This window comes from Chionomys nivalis, chromosome X, assembly GCF_950005125.1.
Source record: "Chionomys nivalis chromosome X, mChiNiv1.1, whole genome shotgun sequence".
NCBI lineage: Eukaryota > Metazoa > Chordata > Mammalia > Rodentia > Cricetidae > Chionomys > Chionomys nivalis.
In genome coordinates, this window is record NC_080112.1 from 4,152,441 (window position 1) to 4,178,754 (window position 26,314).

General features: G+C 40.7%; 1 protein-coding gene across 6 annotated transcripts in view; it reads right to left on the reverse strand.

Annotated features, from left to right (window-relative positions):
- Mtmr1 (myotubularin related protein 1) overlaps positions 1-18,479 on the reverse strand; it is a 65,482-nt gene extending 47,003 nt beyond the window's left edge. The window contains exons 1-5 of one of the 6 annotated variants that reach the window (XM_057759090.1): positions 18,149-18,479; positions 13,176-13,281; positions 3,185-3,208; positions 2,417-2,443; positions 910-960 (exon numbers count right to left, since the gene is read on the reverse strand). In XM_057759090.1, the coding sequence (XP_057615073.1) occupies positions 910-960; positions 2,417-2,443; positions 3,185-3,208; positions 13,176-13,281; positions 18,149-18,303 (363 nt within the window). In that variant the 5' untranslated portion in view covers positions 18,304-18,479. The remainder of the gene's footprint in view (positions 1-909; positions 961-2,416; positions 2,444-3,184; positions 3,209-13,175; positions 13,282-18,148) is intronic. The other 5 variants (XM_057759084.1, XM_057759085.1, XM_057759087.1 and 2 more) reach the window with 5 other exon arrangements.
- Between the last annotated feature and the right edge of the window lie 7,835 nt (positions 18,480-26,314).

Here is a 26,314-nt window from a genome sequence, read left to right on the forward strand (position 1 = left end):
CCCAGATGACTCTGGTCACTGTTTTTCATAATGTGACTCTAAACTTCTGGATGAACAGTTTATGTATCAGCTGCATGCCTAAAGCAGTGATTTTATAGTTGAGTCATAAAAGATGCTTCTGGAGTCAATGGAGTAGGGTTCTGGGCAGGTGATGGTGGACAAAAGGAAGGCTGATCACTTGGGGCTTGCCAGGCATCCACAGCCCTGCTCTTCTACAGATTCTCCTATTCAGTTTCTATATCAGTAGCAGGAAAAGCACTACTGCTTCATGAATCTGGAGACATCTGGAAGTATGAAGGAAACAGCAGGATTCTGTATTCTGATTAATAAAATCAAAATAAATATGCTCATTCCAAAATACAAAATACCTGGTGCTGCGTTAGGCACAAATCATGTAACTTTAAACTTTACATGTATGGGTGTTTTGCCTACATGTATACATATGTGAATCACATGACCTAGAACTGGCGCTATAGACACTAGTAAGCTGCCACGTGGGTGCTGGGAATTGGAAAAGCAGCCAGCACTTTTAATCTCAAGCCCAACTATGCAACTTTGAATAACAAAAGGTCTACACCCTTATAAAGAACCTGTAGCATTTGTGTTTACTCCTCTAGGTCCTTGCTAAAAGCTCTTCATACTCTTACAGTGGCAGAGGTCAAGGTCATGTAACCCTATCTTGGGGAGCCAAGAAGTGTGAATAAAGCAACTTCTAGTTGACAAAATGTTGGATAAACCAATTTTTGCAAATAATGTCATAATGGAATCTACCAAATATAGACAGGAGAGCACTATTATAGTGGTAAAAGCAACTGGAAAGCTTTGCTTATTGCCTAGATATCTAGTATGAAATGGCTTCTAGATGCACGGTCTGTAGCTACAAACAGATGAACATGGAGAACTTGCCACCTGATCAGCTTCAGCTTCAGAAGGGTAGCCATTGTGTTCTTCCTCTATCTCCTGCACAGCACCAGGTGCATGGACAAGAAGAAGCAGAGAAGAGAAAGAGAAACACGTGCAAACAGACAGGTGAAAGGACAGAATTTCTTTTTTAAGAGACAGTAACCATGTAAAAGTTGACACACCTTTTATGGCTTTGCAAATCACCACACTTGCCCCCTTCGAGTTAAGGAAATAACGTGTGGACCATCTATAGCATCCTCAGCCTAAAGTGTAGTGTCTATTTCTGTGTTGTGTTGGGGTAGAAAAATGAAAAGCAAACAAACATCATGGATTTCAAACAATGATTGTCTTTATAAAACTAAGCAACACCATAGCAAATAGCAAAGAACATAACAGGCACATCATGTCCTCATAGAAAATAAAGCACACCACAGAAACCACATAAAAGGCAAAGTCAAGCCAAAATACAAAGGCAGTTCATACATAAGTATTTTAGACAGAGTAAGCATTTGTATATTCTAAAGAAGTATTATATTACCCAGGGGTAAATTTCATTGCACCATGCACATAACACATGCTCAAGATTTTGCATATAAATACATACATATATACATATGTGTATTATTTTATTACTTATTAAATACTGTGACATCTAATCAAGATCACATTAATATTTCTAACTACAGTATCAAAAGCATGCTTCAAGAAAACAAATGCCACATGTTTTTCTTTTTAATCTGTCCCTTTAAAGGTATGCTATTAATTTCTTCGCAAAATCAATTTTCTTCTTGAAAGTTTAAAAACTGTACTATTAACAGGTGGTAGAAAGAATGTGAATGCTTAATACGACAGGATTATAATCCCTTTTAAAAGTGGTATCAAATCTTTAATAGTGAAAATATTAAAATTTAACAGTTTTACTTTATAAAACTAGTTCAAATGGCTATATTTTTAAGGCAACAAAAGAAGTAACAAATTTTGAAATAATTTACTATTTCACATATTTACATTTTAGTCAGTAAATTTCAGTAATTACATAACACGTTTTTATACTCAGAATAAATTTATGGCTACCCATCATGGCAGTGTAGATTTTAAATGCAGCCTGTTTTGTTGAAATTTCTAAGTTTTTACATACAAAGACAATGGAATCATTCTGCAATTCTAAATGTTAAAACAGAAAAATTAATGGATATTCAAAACAAATTCATACAGTATTTCAAAGTCCATGCAAGTACAAAGTCAAACACTAATATTTAACTGTATGATTCAATAAAAGAAAATGAATCTCACAAGCCAAAGAAAACAAGGTAAGATGGTAAACCAACTAGTATAGCAAGAGTTTTACTTAACTTCGTTATTTCTGTACAACTTCACTGGCTTCAATAAGATTACAAACTTCAAACTGAAGTAATTAAATCATACTATGAAAATCCAGATTGTTCCCATTTAATAAAAAATAGGTTCATTTTTTTTCATGTCTGACACTAGGAGTTAGATGCATGCAAATTACCAATCTTTGTCTTGCTTTATGAATATTCTGAAATAGAGGGAAGGAAATTGATGAGGAAAATATAAGCTACAATTTACTATATTTGTATTTTTAAAAATATCGATTTTTTAAGTCTTGCTTCAAGATTAGCACTTAAACTTTTTTTGGACTGAACATGCAAACACAGCATGATTTAAGGTCTTAGATTGGATGGACAACAAATGATCACTTTTTTGGTTGCTAAATTCTTTAGCATGAATCACACAATAAGCATGTGTGTGTGTATGTGTGTCTGTGTGCATGCGTGTGCAAAACAATAACAATCAAAGAAAAGAGGCTATCAACTCCAAAAGAGTGGAGGTGGGGATACATGGGAGGGGTTCAAGAGATGGTAGTTGAGAAGGGATGAAGAAAGGGAAGTAACATAATTCTGTTTCAATTAAAAGCATATTTGTAAAAAGAGGCCCACATAGGCCTAGACATATAGCATTAGTCATGATCATCCATTGGGTCAGAATTCATGTGGTATGAGGAAAGCCAGTACAGCACACTGGTAACAATTTTTGCATCCTGCCTTCACACACATAGGCTCTTACTGCACGTTTAAAAACTGTAGCAAACAAAGCATTTCCAGTGAACATTTAAAGCTATGACATAGCAGAGCAAACTGATCAGAGTGACTCATAAGAACCAGTGGGAAGGTAAAGAACACTAAACAGACCAAGTGTTCCATAAAGCACAGACATGTATAAGTAGGAGGCCCATCTGCCAAAAACCAAATATCCTTACCCTGGTATCAGGCCTCCTGAAAACCTGTTAGTTAAAATACAGAACAACATCATCATGGAAATGTTCTTATTGTGAAAGATGCCATTAGATTCAACAGCCTAGTCCCTAAGAAAGATGTTAATCCTCGTTAACATATTTATCCCCAAAATCTCATTCAATATTAAGTCAATCCTAACACATTTGTCCTGTGAGTTTCAGGAAAGTATCTAATTTGAAGAAACTTATCTCCTCACTTCCAACTGTTTTAAACACAAATCCTTTCCTGCAAGTGTTTTCACAGGCTATTGTCACAGGGTACATTTCAAAAGTAAATGTTGTTTCTGTTTAGAAAACTGAAGGCATTTTCCATGTAAAAGCAATGATATAAAAAGGGAGATAGGCTTTTAGACCAGTACACAAAACAAGAAAACCCCAAACTGGATCCAGAACACAGTTTAGCTATATATGAACTCAGTATCTTAACAGTGAGATAATCACACATCTTAATCTGACTTGGATTTAAATTTCCAATTCCAATTAGGACTCCAGGATTAAACTCTCTGATTTGGTTACCCCACTGGAAGCAGGGAGTGCCTTCTCTGATAGACATGGCAACAAAGAAGTTCTAGGAAGAAAGAGGTAGTGGCTGTGGCTGAAGAAGAGGTAAAACCATGCTTTATTTAACTGAGAGATACTGACTTCAGTATCCTGTGCCTATGGCCTGTGAATCCTAACTAAACATGCAGCCTCTGTGTGGAAAAGCTCTAGTCAGAAGAAACAGCACACATAGACAGAACCTTAGAAAAACAAGTAGTTGTCATATTCTGGGGGAGGAGTTCAATGTTTCTGTACCTTGTTGCAAAATCTACAGTTGCTAGCATTCAACCACTAGATGTTGAATGAGAAACACATCATCAGAAAGAACAATTGCCAGGCTATTTATTAGCTTTATGGATTTACTAAATGGGAGAAGAGCATCTGAATACAAACACAGGCTACAAAAGTTATTCCTGTGTCAGCATTAACAACTTTAAAAAAAGAATCCAAATGGAATGACCCTGTATGGTTGGTCAATGTTGCTCCCAGAGACTCGAGTTATTAAATGAAAATAGCAGCATAAGGCATAAGATACTGCCCTACAAGCCATTGGTCAGTGAGGTCCCAAGTCACCAAAGTACCACAGGTTATTGCTGCTGTCTTTGGATACCCATCATAACTATGTGGGAATAATCCCTCGTTGCTGAAACGCCACACACTCTGGCTGCAAAACATAAAAAGTCATCTTCAAACTCTCCAGAAACTTCCTCCCTAATGTCAGAAGGTGCTGTGCAGGCTGATGTGGGGAGAAAAGATATCAAAGTTCTTACCCAGTGCCGAACCCAGTATACTAAAGGCATCAAGTTACTAGCAAAGATGTGCTCACTGGTTCAATAGCGGTGTGACTGTCGGAATGACAGAATGCTTTCTGATTAGATTTGAGGCCTGCTCCACAGCAAGGAATTTCATTCCTGGTTCTGGAATCCTAGGCAAAATCCCATGGCTGGTGAGTTTATAGACCCTAATGTAGAACTTGTTCTTCTTTTCCTAAGTGGTCATGCTATCAAATTGCCTTCTAAGTACTTATATTTCTACCCCTAGACCTATTCTGTTCTCAACCATAGAGAAGCTTCCATTTGCAGTGAACAACAGCCAATGGAAAGATGTGGAACTGATCAAAGTGCTGAGAAGATAGTGAATGCTTGGCCCTAAATGGGACATCTATTTCCACCATCCCCCTTTCTGCCACCAAGGCACAGGGAGGAGGAGGAGGAGGTGGAAAGAATGTAAGAGGTAGAGAGGGTGGGAAAGAGTGCTGTTAAATGCGGTGTTGTGGACATGATATGGCTGTTACAGTTACCTGCACATGACCTATCAAGGTAAAGCCAACTAAAATCCTGACATAGATGTTACAGATGATCTCCAGGTCCCACACCATACTGACAGAGACATTAACAGTAGGGAGCTGCTGTGGGAAGGAGAATCATTCCTCCTTATTGAGGATAAGACCACTGTAGGTATGTATCCTATACTCCAGTGGATGACTCCACAACCTTGTACCTATGAGCAGCTTTACCTACACACAGTGACTTAGCAAAAAACAGAAAACATGTGATTGAGAGTACATGGGGGAGAATTGGAGAGGGAAAATAGAAACAGATGTGATTATATGTCATTTTATACATTGAAATTCTTTTTTTCTCTTAAGTTATCTATTTTAATATTGAATTTTCAGAACCAATTAACTAACAACAAGCTTATTAACACACTGTATATTCCTTATGCTGACTTGGATTCATATTGTTCAATATTTTTTAACATTAACTATATTGTGGAAGTATTGGAGGAAAAATTTAAAATACATTTAATCCACATTACTGCATGTACAATCTATATGTGATTTATTGCTGTTCTTCTCTACTTATTTAGCTAAACAACATTATATGTAGGTACATTTTTTTTCTAAATAATTAGCATATTCCACTTAATAGTTGTGTGACTTTTGAAACAAATCCATAGAATCTTTTCTTGATGAATTATATTTCCACCATGATAGCTTTAATTTTGATCTATGATTTCATAACAAATACTCAAATATTCTTTTTTTATTTTTTTTATTTTTATTGTTTTATGAGGAGCAGAAGGAGGGAGAACATGAGCAAGGAAGTCAGGACCACGAGGGGTGCACCCACCCACTGTGACAGTGGGGCTGATCTATTGGGAGCCCACCAAGGCCAGCTGGACTGGGACTGAATAAGCATGGGATGAAACCAGACTCTCTGAACATGGCGGACAATGAAGGCTGATGAGAAGCCAAGGACAATGGCACTAGGTTTCGATCCTAATACATGAACTGGCTTTGTGGGAGCCTAGCCTGTTTGGATGCTCACCTTCCTGGACCTAGATAGAAGTGGGAGGACCTTGGACTTCCCGCGGGGCAGGGAATTTGGACTGCTCTTCAGTATGGAGAGGGAGGGGGAATGGAGTGGGGGGAGGGGGAGAGGAGTGGGGAGAGGAGGAGGGGAGTGGGGGGAAGGGGGCAATGTGTGGGAGGAGGGGGAGGGAAATGGGAAACGGGGAGGAGGCGGAAATTTTAATTAAAAAGAATAAAAAAAAAGAAATACATTGAAATTCTTTAAAAAAAGAAAAAATTAACAAGAAAATCTTTGCAGTTAAAAAGGTGTTCTAAATTAACTGACAATATTCTTCAAAATGAATTAAAGCCCTGAAGTTCCTAAGCAGAGACTTTTTGGGTTAATAAGCTTAAATCTGGATTTTGGAGGGATGGATTCAAATATCAAAATTTATTTAATTGCATACTTTAAATATGTAAAGTTTAACACTTCTTAACTGTTCTTCAACAAAGTTCACAGAACATAAGCAAAAAGAATAAGTGGCTTCTGGTAATAAAAGCCTCAAAACTGAAAGGATCCCTAGCCAGAGCTTCATTCTGGACCACCCCACTTGACTAGGCCTATTTTTAATTCTAACCATTGCCTCCATCACTGTTACTGACTTTGCCTTACTTCCTGATATAGCACTTTAAAATAGTGTTTATTGGCCTCTCCTTTCAGATGAGAAAATAAACTTCTCACACTACTAGCTCCCTCCTCCCAGGCCCTTCCAGTTTAAAGTTCATTTTTAATTCTTTTGGTGTTCTCCTTCAGCAGGAGTTGTGTTGTAGAGACACTCGAGCATTTTATGTTCAAGCCACTTCTCTCAACACCTGAGACATACGAACTGGTTTTAGTTTTAGGGTAGCTGAGATAAAAACTATTCTTGACTCCATTTTTTTTTCAATGAAAAAAAAAAGGCACAGTTAAGAAAACTGGCCAAAAATTTTGAAAAGTCAATGAAATGATTCCTTATTTTATTCTGCTATACTTTGTAGACCGGAGCCTAGCTCTGTACTTGTAGAACAAAGTCTAGCTTAATTGTCATCTGAGACACTTGATCCAACAAGTGATGGGAGAAGATGCAGAGACCCACAGCCAAATATTAAGCAGAGCTTGGGGAACCCTAGCGGAGAAGGATTGTAGAAGGCAAAGGGGTCAAGGATACCTTGAGAACACGGCCTGCCCACAGAATCAACTATGCAGGGCTCACAAGGGGCTGACAGAGACTGAACTGACAATCAGGGAGCCTGCATGGGACTGAGATAGGCCCTCTGCATATATGTGACAGTTGAGTAGCTTGGTGTTTGTGGGACTCTTAACAGTGGGAGCTGGGCCTGTCTATGAATCTTTCACTAGCTCTGGGGACGCTTTCTCCTGTGTTGCCTCATCCAGCCTTAATATGAGGGTTTGTGTCTAGTCTTATTGTAACTTGTTATGCTGTATTTGGTTGATATCCATGGGGAGGCTGCCTTTTTCTAAAGGGAAACAGAAAAGGAGTGGATCTTGGGGAAAAGGAAGGTTGAGAGAGTGACTGGGAGGAGAGGAGGCTGGGGAAATTGTGGTCGGGATGCAATATATGAGAGAAGGATAAATAAAAAAAGAAAAAGGAAAACTGACTAAACTTAAGGTGGCAGAGCTGCTAGTTAAACCCTGGTATTCCTGCTCCACATCTGCTTCCCTAACAGACAACTCTGCTCCTTTAAGGGATCTCAGTATGGGGTCTGACTGATTACACAGAAAGCCCACTTTGATCTCTGCAGTACACATAGGATCTCTGAACTTGATTTAGGTTTGTTGAAGAAGCCAACAGCACCCTGTCAGACACCTTTCGTCTTCCTCTATCTCCACCCATCTACTCCAGCATGCTGTAGTATTTGCACATTTCTTCTGCTGCTTGGTTAAGGACAGACAGCAAGAAATGAACACTGGAAGGAAGACTTTACAATATTTTTTATGGAAATAATGCCTACTGCAGAACAAAGTAGAGGCCGAGTCTAACAGACAGATGGCAGAACTTCTTGTCAGTGTCTTTGCTACTGGAAGAAAATAGCTGGCAGTTTGGAAATAGTGTGATAACCTGTTTTTAAGCTTATACAGTTCTTAAGCTGTTATAAGGAAATCCTCAGTATTTAAGACAGGAGAGTGTTCAGAGGTTTGCAGGGGCTTGCCTCAAAGTCTTGGGGGTATGTTTCTCTCTGCTTCCCTTTGCTCCTCTCCTGAAATGAGCCCTTTCAGATACACACAGAAATTTCTTTCCTGCTAGAATTGGATTCTGATGTAAGCCAGAGGAGATAGCCATGACTTAAGTCAGGAGGAGCCTAGGTGGTCTCCCAATGTATGTTTTAAGAGTTTCATTTTTACAAAATGGCATTGTATTATTTTAGTCAGCAAATTCTCTTAAGATCATCCCAGTTGAGGAGTTTATCACTATTTCTTCTTTATTGTTGACCAATATTCCAATCATCCTGACAGGTATGTGGTGGTCCCTCTGCAGGGCTTTAATTTGCAGTCCACCCCTTACCCCTATTTCAATGATGATGATGACCTTTTCATGAGTTTCTCTGTCATCTGCATGCACCTCTTTGGTGAAAGGCTTTGTGTGTTTTCTTCATTTTCACTGTTACGTTTTGAGTATCCTCTATATATTCTAGATATTAGTGTTTATGAGGTATGAGGTTTCCAAATATACTTTCTCCTGCTCTGTAGCTTGTCAGTTTGGGGGGTTACTGAGACTTCCAGCCAGATTTTGATTCATCACTTTTCCATACTTAAGGTTGTTCTTGTGTTATTTATAGATAATTTCCACATATTTTAGTTATATTCAGTGTGAAAAAGAAAAATACATTTGCTCTGCCTTTGCAGAAACAGAAGAGCAAGTCTCAACATTTTAAAAAAGTAATTTGTTTTCATAGGCTGATCATCTTTTCTCATCTATAATTATATTGTCCAACAAGATAGTAATAGGGCTTTGTAAAAAGGCTTTTATGGGAGGATATTATACCTTCTATTCTCCACATCTCTCTCCTGTACCTGACTTCCATGTAGGCATCTGAATCTGCAGTCTATGATTAATAAGTAAGTCATATAGCCAGGTTTTCAGTCATGACTTTTGACAGTGGATCCTGAAAGGGCATGATCAAGCTTTCCTTTTCAAAGACTAGCACCCAGTTCTGGAAACATGAACCAAGACCTAATTCAAGCATAATAAAGTACTCCCCATACATTGTTTTCCCCTTCCCTCCAAAGCCCTTCTGGAAATTTCTGTTGAGGATCCAGAGACTAATTACAGCACTTTCCTGGTTCAACAATAGCTGGATTTCTTCTCTAAGCAGTCTAAACTAAGGAAGCGGAGAAAAATTGTATACTGCCATCCCAATTTTCTCCTTTTTGTCATTTAGGATATTTAAACATGAAATCTAGGAATTACTATGTGCACAAGGGTAAGGGGAGCAAAAAGAGAGCAGAGGAACAGAGGAAGTGCTGAGGATAATTTTAGAGCTAGAAAAAGCAAGATGGTCACATAGTACACTAATTGGTAGAAGGCAGAGCAGAATCAAGTCCTTCTGAACAAAACATAATTGAAAAACATTCTAGAAATAAAGGCATTTAGACACTTAAAATCTGACTATGATCCTTTCAGCCTTACAGTGAAGGAAACCCCGAAGACTATACAAGGTTGCACACTGAGAGATTATACAAGGTCACAGAGCTAGCCAGAACTGTTTGTACTACTCCATAAAACTCCCTCTTTCTGGTCTAGTTGCACTTTCCAAATGATGGAAGTTATGATTGGTTGTGTCATTTCTACAGAGTCCCTGGAAATATTTCAGTATAATTTCTAACAGTACTATTGCATCTGCTCTATGAAAATTACATTCAGATCATAGTATTTTTTGCACATTCAAGGGAAAAAATTTTAAACAATGGCCTTATTAATTCATTAAGAATTTCTTATAAAGTATTTTGATCATATTTGTAAACCCACCCCAAGATTTTTTTCTGTATGTTGGCCTGGTTAAATGAAAGCAATCGAGTTAGCAAGGGTAGGATAAGCAAAAGAAAACATTTAATTACATTTCTTTTAATAATGTTAATTATTAGTTTAATCTTTGGGATGGTTTGGTTTTAAAGTAAGCATAAACTAGTAGGAAGGAGGAGGATTGAAAAGAGGGAAGAAGAGAAAGGAGAAGTGCAGAGAGGAAAGGGGATAAGATGAGAGGACAGAGCATGCCAGGGAGAAGGGGAGAGGAAAAGATGGGAAAGGAGAGATGCAGAGGGACTAAACACAGAAAGGAGGGGAGAGAAGAATGGGAGGAAAAGCTGGGGAGATGAGAATAGAAAAAGATTGAAGAGGGGAAGGGAAAGGAAAACAAAGGGTGTAGAAGCAGGAGGAAGAAGAGAAAACAGGAGAGGAGGGGATGAGAGAAGAAAAGGGAGGCAAAAAGAGACCCGTGGTAGAGACCCTTGGTAGAGAAGGGTGATCAAGGGAGAGAAGAAGGGAGGGAGGGAGAATGGGAAACAGAAAGAAGGGAGAGGAGGAGAGAGGAGGGGAAGACCGAGGGAGAGGAAAAGAGAAAGGGGAGGGAGAGCAGAGGAAGAACGGGAATAGCATGGGAAAGAGAGGCCAGGGGATGGAGGGGAGTGAAGACAGGACAACAGGAAAGGGAAAGGACAGAAAGAGGGGAGGAAAGGACTGAAAGGAGAGATAAGGGAAGGGGAGAACAGAGAGGAGGGATGTAGAGAGAGAAGAGGGGGAAGGAGGAGGGAAGGAAAGAAATAGAGAAGGGGTAAGAAGGGAGGGTAGTAGGGAGATGAGAGTAATCAGCACCAAATCTGTACGTGTTTTAAAGAAGATACAGATAACTACAAATCTAAGAATGGTTGCAACTTCAATCCTCCTGAAACTGTATCTGAACCCTTAGACCCAACTCCAAGCCATGGCTCCTATGCCAGAGGGTCTCCAAAGCCCAGAATAGTTACTCTGAGTTTTATCAGTAGCATGTACAACAGTTTGTGTAGTTTAGGAATATTTTATGCTTTTACTTAAAATATATTTCTTTGAAGAAGGTAATACTCACAAATTATAAATTTAATGTCAACTTTGTAGATTTAGCTATAAAACATGCTGTCTTACAATAATTCAAAGGCTTTGACTATGATCTGATGTAGGGACTTACACTTCAATTTCCAAAATAAATGAAAACTTTATTATTTTTTTGAGACAGGGTTTTTCTGTAGTTTTGGAGGCTGTCCTGGAACTAGCTCTGGTAGACTACACTGGTTTTGAACTCACAGAGACCCGCCTGCCTCTGCCTCCCGAGTGTTGGGATAAAAACCTAACTTTTTATGAAATGCATCTATTAAGCCATTCTAGCATGAGCTGATTCTGCTACACAAAATTTGTAAAAAGATGAAAATTGATAAAACTTTAACTATCTCATGTTAAAGATCCAACCAACATATACATTAGAAATATAGTCAACATTCAATCATGTTTGTTATTTATTTTAGTATTTTGAGACAATAGCCCAGGTTAGCTATTAACCACCAGTAAACTAGGTAGTTAGCTCAGATTGGCCTTGAACTAGAGTTGATCCTCCTATCTCAGCTTCCCAAATGCTCATATTATTGGAGTGTGCCACCATACCTGGCTGCATTCACTCTTGTGTAGAATCCACATGACACCATTAAACTATAATGACAATTTTCCAGTTAACATTTAATAGGAAACAGAGAAAATCACCCTAGAGTATAAGCACTATCCTCTGCTGACAGGAGTCCTTCAATGGGCAGTTACAGGTAAAGTGGGGACAACAGGCTACCAGCATCTCCCAACTGTACATAAAGTGGCTTCCTAATTAGGTTCTGAAGACAAAGAGCCTCAGATGCTCCCTTGTCACCATGCATGAAAATCAGTAACTGGGGACACTATTAAGAGATATACTGCCAGTCTTCAAGTGGCAGATTATCTAATTTCTACTGCTGGCTTGGTGATGTGCACATGACAGCTCAAGAGTAAATCTCAACCACCGGTGCTGGAGTCTGTTTCTGAACTTATGCTATGATCTAGCAAGGAGAGGATGCTAAAAGTCCTCAACAAGGAGCAGTTATGAAGAAGTGGAATGTTGGCTGAAGCTCGTGAACTATTTGTGAGATTTCCCATCTTCTGAGTGCTGCTCACAGATAAACTAAATATATTCCATGTATGTTCTTGAAAATTTATTCACCCATTCCTATTAGCAAAAAAACCCAAATCAAACCAAAACAAAACTCAAGCAAACATAAAGAAAATATCAATATTTTCACTTAGTATTTCCGTTAACAGCTTATTGAAATCAAAATATTAATTGAACAAAGATGGAACAGCTGAGATTTTTGCTTGTTAATTAATAACTATTTACTGAGTATCTATTAAGCTCCAGGACAGTGCTAGGAACCAATCTGTGGCAACAACAAACTTCTCACTTTTAACCTTAGACTATGCAGGAAATTCAGATTTCAAAATAAACAAAGGTTTCTAATTCTGAAAAATGAGGCTGCCCCATTTAAAGTTCTGTAATTATAGTTTCTATGTTAATGATGAATACTCAAATGTAATATCTAAATACAAAATCATGTTTGTGAAGTAAAGGGATTGTCCATCAAGGTGTGATTTTTATGCAAAATAACAAAGTAAGCAAATAATTTCTGTTTGTTTGCCTGCTGTGAGATGGGAGTCTCACTCTTGAATTTGCCCTGGCCTTGAATTCTGTCTGTAGACAACAGCCTAGCCTCAAGCTCCCCTGCAACTGTTGGCATGTCACAAGCACACACTATTATGCCACTGCACATAATAAAACAGAACTTGATTCAAAATCTTAGGACAATATTTTCATGTCAATTATAAAACTATACCACAAACAGGAAACATAGGCAATATTTTCCCTTAATATTTCAGACTAAACACTAAAAAACCTTTGTCCTCACCACCCCAAAGGGTAATTTAATACCAAGAAGTCAAAGGTTCATTGGAACTAAAACTACAAAGCTTCTTGGGTACTTATATAGCAATAATGAATTAAACACTCAATGTTGCTTACCTTGTAATCTCTGGACACATTTTCTGATGTCACTGAACCTGAAATCTGACTAGAAATTGTAGCAGCTATAAGCTGTTTACACCATTCAACATGTGATCCTGTAGGACTAAAAGAAATAGTGTGATTAAAAGTCTTTAAACACAGGCTCCTGAAGAGAATCAATGTGTCCTGGGTACGAATAAATACATACAGGTATTATTTTTTAAAGTGTATCATGTACAGCCCAGGCTGGCTTCAACTCACTATACAGCCAAGGATAGCCTTAAACTCCCCATCCTCCAGCCTCCTCCATCTCCTGAGCACTGCGATCACAGACATGCTCCCACAGCGTCTTAAACTATTTGGTTGATTTTCTATTTAATATGAGAATCAATATAGACAAAACAGAAAATACATCAGGTTCTAAGTTAGTTTTAGATGAACCAATCAACCTTTTCAAAAAGTTTTAATATTGTAGGTGTTGGGGCTGGAGAAATTTCTTGGTGGTTAAGAGCACTGGCATCTCTTTAGAGGATCCAGGTCGGTATTCCTATTGTTCACATAACAGCTCACAAGGTCCTGTAACTCCAGTCCCAAAGCATTCAATGCCCTCTCCTGGCCTATGTGGCCACCAGGCATGCACATAGTGCACAGACACACATGCAGACAAAACATCTATACATATCCAATAAATAATTTTTTTTTTTTTTTGGTTTTTTGAGACAGGGTTTCTCTGTGGTTTTGGAGCCTGTCCTGGAACTAGCTCTTGTAAACCAGGCTGGTCTCGAACTCACAGAGATCCGCCTGCCTCTGCCTCCCAAGTGCTGGGATTAAAGGCGTGTGCCACCACCACCCGGCCAATAAATAATTTTAAATGAGTACAGGTATGTAGTTAAGTATGTTACTCTCTAACATATCACAGAATTCTATCAAAATTATATGATATAGTATATATAGAAAATTAACATAGTGCATATAGAAAATTAATTCCAAAGTAAAATATTTACCTTAAAACATATGATTTTCAAACAAAATTCAACCAAATTCATGTTTTTAGTTTAAAATCTAGAAAACAATGTACTTTTAGTGGGGGTAAAGCTGAGGGTAAGTTAATATAGAACAGACTAGAAAAGATATTTTGTATTAAGCAGCGATGCTATATTACATTTCCGTAAATGCTTTAACTTACAAAAGCTTCTTCCAGTTGTTATGTCAGAGCTTCATAACCAGTTGTGACAAAAAGGCAGAACAGACACTAGTTAATTTGACTAGATAAGGAAATGAATGTGGCCATCACTCCAGGGGCCAGAACAACCGAAAGTGACTGATATACTGAGCTAAAGGAGGTACCACAGATGCTGTAAAACAGAACAGGGCAAAGAAAATAAAACCCTCTGCTGGTCAAAAATGCAGACTTACTTAGCCTCCCAGTGACCCATTTTACAGAAAAGAAAACTGAGCTTCTAGGTTTATCCATGGTCACATGACTGGTGTGTGGTTGGCCTGTGCTCACCTGACCTAATGACTAATAGGCAACTAGGCAGTGAAAGATGTAAAACTTGCTCTCAGGAGCTAGGCTCCTTTCCAGATCTGTCAAAACAGGAAAAAGAAACCAATGAAGAGGGCAAAAGACACTTAGGACCTTTACCAGGAAGTTAAGTTTCATCTGGAAACCAAACCAAACCAAACCATCAGCAATTACATCCACAGTTGTGTGTGTGAAAGACAGAACATCTACTTAATTGTAGTCTCTGATTAAGGTGCACACCCAGTCTTTGTGGTTGAAAATATATGTAAAATATGTGCTGAATAGGTAGAAATTCCTATGATATACAAGAATTTTATGATCCTAGTAGAAGTCAGAACTCTATCATAATCTGGGGAACAGGAGGAAACTAAGAGAGATATTATATTCTCATATTCTCTCTCTCTCTCTCTCTCTCTCTCTCTCTCTCTCTGTGTGTGTGTGTGTGTGTGTGTGTGTGTGTGTGTGTGTGTGTGTGTGTGTTGAAACAGGGTCTCTCTATGTAGTTATGTAGTACTGGCTGTCCTGGAGCTTGCTCTGTGGACCAGGCTGACTTCAAATTCAGAAATCCCCCTGTGCTGGGATTAAATGCTAGTGTCCCCTTTATTGCCTGCTCCTTTCCTTTTTTGAGACAATCTTTTTCTACAGTACAGGCTGGTCTGGAACTCTCTGTATTTACCAGGTTGGCCTTGTACATGCAGCGATCTTGCCTCTTGAGTGTTGTATTTAGTGGTATTCACCACCACACCAAGCTTCCCTTTTTTCCCCTTTTACCATCAGCACCCATCCCTGACTGCAAATACATAAAATCAACTAGGGGAAATCAGCTGCTGACTAGATCCTGCCTCACCTTCTTCTAACAAGGACACTTCTCTTTACTTTGCAGAACTGAATCCACTGTTTCCTGGGGCTTACCCACTTCTTCCTGTCCCCACTTATAGATGAGTTGCCCAGGCAGTCCCAGGATTCCTTTTGGATCCTTGCTGTATGGATCTATCACAGGGCTTCTAGACGCCTATTCCCACCACTCTGAAGAACACACAGAGATAAGACAGGTGAGATATTTTTAGAAGACACAAAAACAAGAGATAGGGAATTCTAACAAAACTGTTTTAAAGATAGCCCTTGACTCCAATTGTGCCCACTCCCATCTCCCTCTCTGGAGTGGTTTTGTGAACCAAAATATCTCCTTTGGGGCTTAAAGTTGATTGGGCTGTTTTGAGAAAGGGGTGGGTTTATTGGTGTTGATGTGTTTTTGCCATCAGCAACAGGAAGTGGCCTGGGTCAGAGCAGTTACACAGAGGGTATAGTGGGCCAGCCAACAGGAGGTCTGGGTTCAAGTCCTGTTTCTGTCACTAGCTAGATCTGTGACCTTTAGGAAGCCACATCCTCTCACAGGACCACAGCTGCTTTTCAAAGAGAAGTGAAATACTCTGAAGACTACGCAAGCCTCAAGGTTCAAGGAGCACATGTAAGACAGGCACACAGAGACCAACTTCCCTTTAGGGGAGTCACTCCTTAATGAAGAGTATGCACAGCTGCTTGCTGAAATATCAGAACCGAGCCCTCTTTCCTCCCTGCTTGTTACCTTGTGCAGCTGCCCTCCATGCTCAACTGCTCTTTCCCAGCTGGATATGGCATGCATGCCTTAAACTGCTTTCTTTGAAATCTGCTTCACAAGTGACACTTGTGGGCACAATGCCCACACCCCTCACAGATGCCTATACTCCTCAAGGCGTAAGACTCACCTACTTCTCTGTTAAGTGCTAAGTACCTTGAAAATCCTCCCTGCCTTATTGCCATGCTAGTTTCTTTTCCCTGAACTGCCTCAGTCTTCTGTGTCCTCTTCCTGAATTATGAACCGAAGCCCCAGAGAGATGTCTAAGACTTCTTGGTTTAGGTTTACAGCCCATAATAGAGTTAGTGGGTTCCTTAAGAATCTCTATTTTCAACTGGGAAGAGTATGATGCAGGTTAAGAGAACCACACACATCCTGAGAAGGGATGATAGCACAACTCCTTAGGAAGGTAGCCTGCCTGTTCTCACAGGCAACAGGCCATCTCTGATCAGTTCCTTAGAAGGCGCACATTGTGCTCTCATGGCCAAAGGGCTCTCCCCACTCCATTATTTCCTCAATTCAAATACCTGTCCTCCTTCCTTCCTGTCCACATCACTAACATCTTACATCCCCAAACTACACCAAGTACCACATGCCCACATAGCCCAAGCACAATGAGGCTGTAGTATACACCTTTCAGAAAAACACAAATTCCTGGGCCTGGCCTAAACCTCCTGAATCAAAATCCTTGGGACTGGGACACAGTCACTTGTCGTTTCTAATAAATACTGAATAAGGCATACTGGAGTGACATATTTCAGCTACTCCAATAATTCAGACCTACGCTGCCACCTAAATATACTTCTGTGTTTACCAATAGCCTAGCACTTATCACATACAACTTCAGGTATCAGCCCTGGAGCCAAAGTAAAGTCACAGTGTGCTATTTTCTGAATGGACAAGAACTCATGTGCTGCTGAAAACTTTCAGATGTGTGAAGTGCTCATGGCTCCAAGGGAAGTCTCAACTGTGGCTAGATTTTAGTGAAACCTATTGTTCAGGATTCATGTAGTAAAATATACTGTAATCACACCGAGCTAGAGAAGGGAGAGAGTGCTGCTGGGTGCTCCCGTTCTTGTCTTTGAAAACTCCCAAAAGTTCAGCACACTGGGATGACTCAGACAGCGTCACCTCACTGAAGCATATCACAACTGTCTGTTGCCCAAGTGTAGATGTCACCGGGGAAACTGGATAATCCAGCCATCTATTGTCATTACTCGACTGGGTGGTGGCCCTTTCCAGGTGGACATGGCAAATATGCCTTGAACGGACTTATTCTAAATCGACCTCAGAAGCAGGAGACTCATGTGTCCAAGAAAAAAAGAACTATGTCCTTCCAAGTGTAAAGAACTGAAAGTACACAACTGTATTCGTGTCTCCTGAGCAGTATGGAAGCGATCCATCTCAGTTTCTCAAATCTGTGTGTCTTTACCACCATCTGCTGCAGATCGGCTGCCCATGGGTCTCACCTCCTAGTTGCCACCCCAAGCAGCGGCATCGGAACTGATCTTAAAACTACATGATTTAGGCATGACGGTGATGTTAAGAACAAGAAGCCAAGCGACATTTCTCCTGAGAGGATCCTTGGCCAGGGCCACGAACAGGAAAGGGGTTCTCAAGGAGCTAGTTTGGCACGGGTTTGACAGCTCCAAAGCCTCGGGGAGCTGTCAGCTTGCAGCGCGGAAGTGAGCAGGTGCTCAATCCCTGGCAAGTCCTAGGGCAGCAGCCGGAGACGGGGACCCAGGGAAGGCTAGAAGTGCCTGTGGGGGAGCCGCCCACCCCGCCTCGGCCCTGGGCCGCCAGGCCTCGAGCTGGGCACGGAGAGGCGGTGGCATCCAGGGCCCTACTTACCTGTCTAGGGTCTCCATGCTGGGCTGCCGGGAGCCGGCCGAAGCGCCCCCCACAACCCGAGAGGATCTCCAGCCCGCTGCCGGCCCTGGACCCGGGCCCCCAGCGCTCTCGCAGCTCGCCGCCGCCGCGGCTGCCGCCGCCACCGGCCTGTCCATGACGCGTCAAGCTGGGCGCCTCCGGTGAGCCGCAGTCTGGAGTGCAGAGTGTAGCGGCCGCCAGCCCGGCTCCGCGATGCGCCCCCTGCCGCCCTGCTCCGCCGCTGGGCCACTCGCGTCAGGAGGCCGCCGCCATTAGCTGTCACCTGGCGGCCCCGCGTTACCCACAAGGCCACGCGCGCAGGAGCGGGGGGGGGGAGGGGCGGGGGGCGGGGTCGATGCAGGGTGGGCGGCGCGTGGCATCCAGGGCCACACTGTCCCGCAACAGCTGCCGCCGGCCTGCCCAGGAACCTGATGTCCAGTAGCCCAGACCCACTCTAACCCCGCTTGAGCAATGAGGACACTACAACCTCTGATGTTTGAAAACTGCGTGACGTGCTTTGCTTTACAGACAAACCTGGTACACTGTGGACATGTGGGTTGTTTTTTTTTTTTAATGATTGAAGAAGTTCTACATTTGAAAAACAGACATTTATTTTCTCTCTCAATTTTGGATCCCAGGGAACTGTCTGGGTGGGGACATCCCGGGGTTCTTAAGTGCCACTGGTCTTGACATCTTGAAGCATAAACAGTTCCTTAGGATTTTAGCAATCCCCACTCCGTTCTTCTCTCTACCCTACTCTCCCCCACTCCAGCTCCACAAATCCACCTCCCAGCCATCTGTAGGGCAACCACATGCTCCAAAGACGCCCTCAGAACTTCCGCCCTGGGTTTATGTTAAGTTTAACATTTAACTTCTGTTATGCAAATCATCGCTATGAAAATCAAGCCAATATCTGATAAATCGAGGACATTCAGTTCCTAAGATAGACTTATCCCGTTCATTTGGCTTTGGATCCAACATCCGGAATTTATTCTCTATTGTTTCTGCTTGGTTTTGTTGCACATGGGTATAGGATTAAGAGCCATTTGCCTGTGATTGTATTAGACATGGACAGGAGACCTCTGACCCAGATCCGACGTATATGGACATATAAAGGGAGTACTTGCCTCCACGATTAAAGACAGACCTGGACACAGATTAACCCATGTCCATCTTGCATCCAAGAGGTGGTAATCTAGGGTAAAGAAAAATCTTCAGACATAGTGGGAAATCATCTCCTGCAAATGTCTCGGTTCCAATTTTTGTTTTATTTTGTTTGTAGCCCCCATTGGCCTGGAACTCACTGTGTAGACCAGTCTGGCTTCAAACATGCTGCAATCTTCCTCCATCTGCCAAGTGCTTTAACTACAAGCAGGCACCACTACAACTCAGCCAAAATACTTAATTCCTTATTAAAGAGTGAATGGTCACATTATCTCCAAATTCCTGTGTTGGAGTCCTAATTTCTTGGTATATGATGATGGGGACTTTGCGTGCTAATTTGGTCCAGAAGTCAAGACCCTGATCAGAATAGATTAGTGTCATTGGCATATTCTTTGAGCCACCAACCAGCTCTCAAATAAAGACATAGAGATTTATTAATTATGAATGTTTGTCCCACTACCTCTTTGAACTTATTTTAACCTGTTTCTATTCATCTACATTTTACCTCAGGGCTTTTTACCTTTTTTTTCTTTCTGTATGGCCTACTTTTCTGCTTCCTCTGAGTCTGATTGGTTGGTCCCTGGTGTCTCCCTGGTGTCTCTTTTTCTTTGTTCTTCTTCCCTCCCCCAGCCTAAATTCCTCCTTCTACTTATTCTCCCTGCCTGAAAGTCCAAACTATACCTCCTCCCTTGCTATTGGTCATTCAGCTTTATATTAGACCAATCAGGTGCCTTTGACAGGCAAGATAAAATAGCAACACATCTTTATATAGTTAAGGAAGTGCAACACATCTTTTCATAGTTAAACAGATTAGTATCATCACGAAGACCACCACATGCTTAATATTGTACACCTATATGCATACATCAAGCAAACCAGAAACCTTGTTAGGGGTGTCCTAGTTAGAGTTAACTGTTAACTGGACACAGTCCAGAGTAGCCTAAGAAGGGAGTCTGATTTGAGGGATTTCCCCAGTCAGATTGGCCTGTGGCCATGTTTGTAGGGGATTGCCATGAATTGATGTAGGAGAGTCCAGCCCACTGTAGGTGGCACCGTTCCCTGAGTAGGTGGGGCTGAGCTGTATAAAATGCTACCTAATCGTGAGCCTTTGAGCAAACTACCAAGCAGCATTACTTCATGAATTCTGTTGTACTTCGTTGACTTAGAGTGAGTTCCCTTCGTGGAATTCTGCATGAAATAGCAAGTAGACCTGCTTTTAGGTTCTGACCTTGATTTCCCTCCATGCTCCATGATGGACCATACCTAGGAGTCTGAGTCAAATCAAGCTCTTTCCTCCGTCTTAGTTAGGGTTTCTATTGTTGAGATGAAACGCCATGGCCAAAAGGCAAGTTGGGGAGAAAAGGGTTAATTTGGCTTACACTTGCACACCGGTTTATGGTTTCAGGTGATTCAGTCCATAGTCCCTTGCCTCTGTTGTTTCTCCATCTAAGGTAATGTAGGACACTTTTATTGGGAGTATATGATGGAGCAAGACTGCTCATTTCATGGTGGTCAGGAAGGAAGGATGGGTGGTGAAGAGCAGAGGAAGTGGGAGGAGGACAGGAAGGGGAGAGAGATGAGCACCAACAAAATTACCCTTCAAAAGTACACCCGCTATGGTCTACTTCCTCCAACTACCCACCGCCCCCTTAAAACCCCCAAATGGGCTATTTAGTTATGATTCTGTGAGATTCTGTGTGATGAGGTTAGTATATTCATGGTACAATAGGTTCCTTTGGGTTTCATGTCTCAACACTATTTCATTGGGGACTAAGCTTTAAACACACATTTTTGTACAATATTTCAATCTAAATTGTCAATGATTCTCCATACAAAGAGAATAAGAAATAATTTATTCTGGAGCCAAATATAATGACCATGGTCCAGGAACACAAATTTAGATTACCCCAAATACCACATTCCAATGTAGAAGCAGTTTCATCAATTTTTCTAGTAGCAGAGCAAAGAAAGTCATAAGGACATTAAAGTACATTGGTAGAAACATTGGGTAGGCAGGTAAAAGCTCTCAGATAGTTTTCTCAGCTTTTTGCTTGGCTGGAAAATGAGCGCTCTGTTTATACATTCCAAAGAAAAACTAGTGCTCAGTCTGTGCATCTCAAATGATTTGCTTATGGTCACAAAGGTCAAGTACAGAGGAGGGCAACAGATGGCTATTTAGAGACCAAAAGATGGCCAGAGATAATTTGGCTCTGGGCTTACAGCATCTCAAACTCTCTACAATCATTGACATCCTAATCAGTTAGTTAATCAGTGTTGCAGAAAGTTTGCTTAAAGATGCATTATATTTCTGGGAACGTTTGTTCACAAAAGCATAGCATTCAGTTATTTCCCCAACTCATCTTCCTTTTAAGTTAAACGACTATATACTATATGACATTATTGTGGCCTCTTTTCTCTGACCTAAAATGGATTCTGTGCTGTTGACTGCTAAGTGCTCATACATCCTCAAGGAGGAACACGGCCTCTTGACCCTCTCCATTCTAGCAAATGGGAACTGCTTATATATACTGAGCCTCTACCTGCTAGTAACTGATAACTGCTTATATATCCACAAGGAAGGGAATGCCTCATGAACTGCCCTCCTATCAATCTTAGGGCATTAAGTCACAGCCCTCTGCTGCCAAATTAAAATTCTCACACATACAGTTGCTTTTAATGTAATCTAGATAAACAAACATATTTTATCCACTGGTCAGCGGTGGCACACACCTTGAATCCCAGCACTTGGGAGAAAGAGAGGCAGATTTCTGAGTTCGAGGCTAGCCTGATCTAGAGAGAAATTCCAGGACAGCTAGGGCTATACAGAGAAACCCTGTTGTAGTGATGAGGCGAGCAGGCCTGCTTTTCGTCCCATCCGGCTCCCGCAAGGCTACCTTAGCCCCAGAAATTGTATTCATTTAAACACTGCCTGGCCCATTATCTCTAGCCTCTTATTGGCTAACTCTCACATCATGATTAACCCATTTCTAATAATCTGTGTACCACCATGAAGTGGTGGCTTACGGGGAAGATTCTAACCACTGTCCATCTTGGGTAGGAGAAGCATGGCAGCTGCCTCATTGCCTTCTTCCCAGCATTCTGTTCTGTCTACTCCACCCACCTAATTTTCTGCCCTATTAAAAGGCCAAGGCAGTCTCTTTATATGACCAATGAAAGTAACACATAGACAGAAGACCCACCTACATCATTTCCCCTTTTTCTGTTTAAACAAAAAGAAAGGCTTTAACTTTAACATAGTAAAATTACATATAACAAAACAGTTATCAGGCAAAATTACAGTTATAATATTTATATCTATTTTATCTTTATCATAACAATGGAAAACTATAACTATAACTAACCATTTTTAACTCCATCAAAGACTCCAGAAGGATATAATATTACCTAAGCAAACAAGAAATAAGCAACTTTTAAACTCTAGAAATAACAGAGATGGCTCACTTCCTGGACAGTCACCCAAAGTTTTTTTGTACCGTTGGGGCATCCATCTTTAGCCTACAGGCCCATAGTATCCAGCAGACATTTCCATGAAGCAGGAAATTTCAAAGACAGTTCAGTCACTATATGCTGTGTCCTGCAGAATGTCTCGCAGACTCTTTCATGAATAAGGAACCCCAAAAGACCATCTCACCTTTAGGCAAGTTCAGCAGTCCTCTCTCTGTGGGTTCTCTGTGTCCAATTTATGCAACAGTCCAGGCAAGAGCAGTTTCTTGCCCAAATGGCTATCAAACTCCATAAGGAGCCTCTTCAATGCCCATCTTCCTCTTGAAGTAGATTGGTGCTGCCAGGAGCAGATGTGTCTCATTGTCATGAAAAACCCTAAGTTATTAAAACATTTTAAATGCCATATTTTGTAGTCTTTGAAAGATATGAAGAATGCCTATCTAACTGAAAAATATCTCGATATATCTAGAAAATCTAACTAACATGACTACAAGCTTTACTATTATCAATGATTATCTATTAGTAACCTATATTTCCTAATTATACATTACATTTTTAAGTGAACTACACAATTACAATACCTTAATATCAGAAATACATATACATATAACAAAATTGACCTTAAATGTATATCAACGAAGCAAAATTTATATCAATGCCTTTCTTTTTTGTTTAAACAGAAAAAGGGGAAATGATGTAGGAGGGTCTTCTATCTATCTGTTGCTTTCATTGGTTAATTAATAAAGAAAACTGCTTGGCCTGATAGGTCAGAACATAGGTAGGTGGAGTAGACCGAACAGAAGGCTGGGAGAAAGAAAGCAGAGTCAGGACTGCCATGAAGCTCTGGTCCAAGATGGACATGGGTTAAAATCTTCCTGATAAGCCATGACCCCGTGGTGATACACAGATTACTAGATATGGGTTAAAGCAAGATATGAGAGTTAGCCAATAAGAGGCTAGAACTAATGGGCCAGGCAGTGATTAAATGAATACAGTTTGTGTGTTGTTATTTCCGGGGCTAAACTAGCCATGTAGGAGCCAGACGGGGATGAAAAGCAGGCCTGCTCGCCTCATCACTACACCCTGTCCATATGCATATAGATCTTTTTCTTTTTTATTGTCTTTTAAAAAATATTTAATCATTTTACATACCAATCCCAGTTCCCTCTCCCTCCACTCTTCCCACTTCCCCACCTCCCTCCACCCCACCCCCATTTATTCCTCAGAGAGGGTAAGGCTTCCCATGAGGAGTCAACAAAGTCTGGTGTATCACTTTGAGGCAGGACCAAGATCCTCCCTCCCCCCTATATCTAGGATGAGCAAGGTATCCCTCCAAAGAGGATGGACTCCAAAAAGCCAGTTGGTGAGCTCCCATTAGCTCAGTTAAACTGTTTCAGTGGGTGTCCCTATCATGGTCATGACCTCTTTGCTCATATTTTCACTCTTCAACTGGAGTTTGTGTGGCCAGCCTACTGCTATGCTGTGGGCTCTGTCTCTGTTTCCATCAGTTTCTGGATGAAGGTTCTATGGTGACATTTAAGATGCTCATCAATCTGACTACAGGACAAGGCTAGTTCAGGTACCCTCTTCTCTATTCCTTAGGGTCTTAGCTGGGGTCATCCGGTGGATTCCTGGGAATTTCCCTTGTGCCAGGTTTCTTGGTAGCCCTGTAATGGCTCCCTCAATCAAAATATCTCTTTCCTTACTCTCATCTCTGTCCTTCCCCCATCTCAACTATTCCATTCCCTCAAGGTATCCTCCCCCTCCCCTTCCCCTCTGTCCTCCCTTCTCTCCCATCCCTATGCTCCCAATTTTGTCAGGCAAGCTTGTCTATTTCCCCTTTCCAGGTGAATCTATGTCTGCTTTTCTTAGGGTTCACCTTGTTACTTAGCTTCTCTAGAGTCTTGGACTGTAGGCTCTTTATCCTTTATAATTAGTATCCACTTATGAGTGTGTACATACCATGTTCATCTTTCTGGGTCAGGGTTACCTCACTGAGGGTGCTTTTCTCTAGTTCCATCCATTTGGATGCAAATTTCAAGATGCCATTTTTTTTTTATCATTGAGTAGTACTCTAATGTGTAAATGTGCCACATTTTCTTTATTCATTCTTTGGTTGAGGGGCATCTAGGTTGTTTCCAGGTTCTGGCTATTACAAATAATGCTACTACGAACATAGTTTAACTTGTACTATGATTGATCATCCTTTGGGTACATGTCAAAAAATAGTATTGCTGGGTCCTGAGGTAGGTTGATTCCCAATTCTGTAAGAAACCGCCATACTGATTTCCAGAGTAGTCGTCCTTGTTTGCATTCCCACCAGCAATGGAGGAGTGTTCCCCTTATTCCACATCCTCTCCAAAATAAGCTATCATTGGTGTTTTTGATCTTAGCCATTCTGACTGGTATAAGATGGTATCTCAGAGTCATTTTGATTTGCATTTCCCTGATGACTAAGGATGTTGAACATTTCCTTAACCATCTTTTGGCCATTTGGGATTCTTCTGTTGAGAATTCTCTGTTTAGTTAGTTTTGTACCCTGTTTTTAACTGGATTATTTGGAATTTTGATTTTTAATTTCATGAGTTCTTTATATATTTTGGAGATCAGTCCTTTGTCTGATGTGGGGTTGGTGAATATCTTTTCCCATTCAGTAGGCTAACTTTTTGTCTTATTGACTGTGTTCTTTGCTTTACAGAAGCTTCTCATTTTCAGGAGGTTCCATTTATTTTATAGTTGATCTCAGTGTCTGTGCTACTGGGGTTATACTTCCTAGTTTCTCTTCTATCAGGTTCAGCGTGGTTGGACTTATATTGAGGTCTTTAATCCATTAGGACTTGAGTTTTGTGCATAGGGATAGATATGGATGCATTTTCATTCTTCTACATGTTGGCAACCAGTTATGCCAGCACCATTTGTTGAAGATGCTTTCTTTTTCCATTGTATAATTTTAGCTTCTTTGTTAATAAATAAGGTGTTTATAGGTGTGTGGATTAATACCTATTTTTTTGATTTGATTCCATTGGTCAACCTGTCTGTTTTTATGCTAATACCGAGATGTTTTCATTACTGTAGCTCTATAATAGAGCCTGATGTCAGGGATGGTGATGCCTCCGGAAGTTCCTTAATTGTACAGGATTGTTTTGGCTATCCTAGGCTTTTTGTTTTTCCATATGAAGTTGAGTATTGTTCTTTCAAGGTCTGTGGATAATTGTGTTGAGATTTTGATGGGGATTGCATTGAATCTATAGATTGCTTTTGGTAGGATTGCCATTTTTATTATGTTGATCCTACTTCTCCAAGAGCATGGGAGCTCTTTCTATATTCTGGTATGTTCTTCAGTTTCTTTCTTTAAAGACTTAAAATCCTTGTCAAACAGGTCTTTCACTTCTTTGGTTCCTGTTACCCCAAGATATTTTATGGTATTTGTGGCTATTGTGAAGGGTGATGTTTCTCTGATTTCTTTCTCAACTTCTTTATCATTTTTGTATAGGAGGGCTACTGATTTTATTTGAGTTG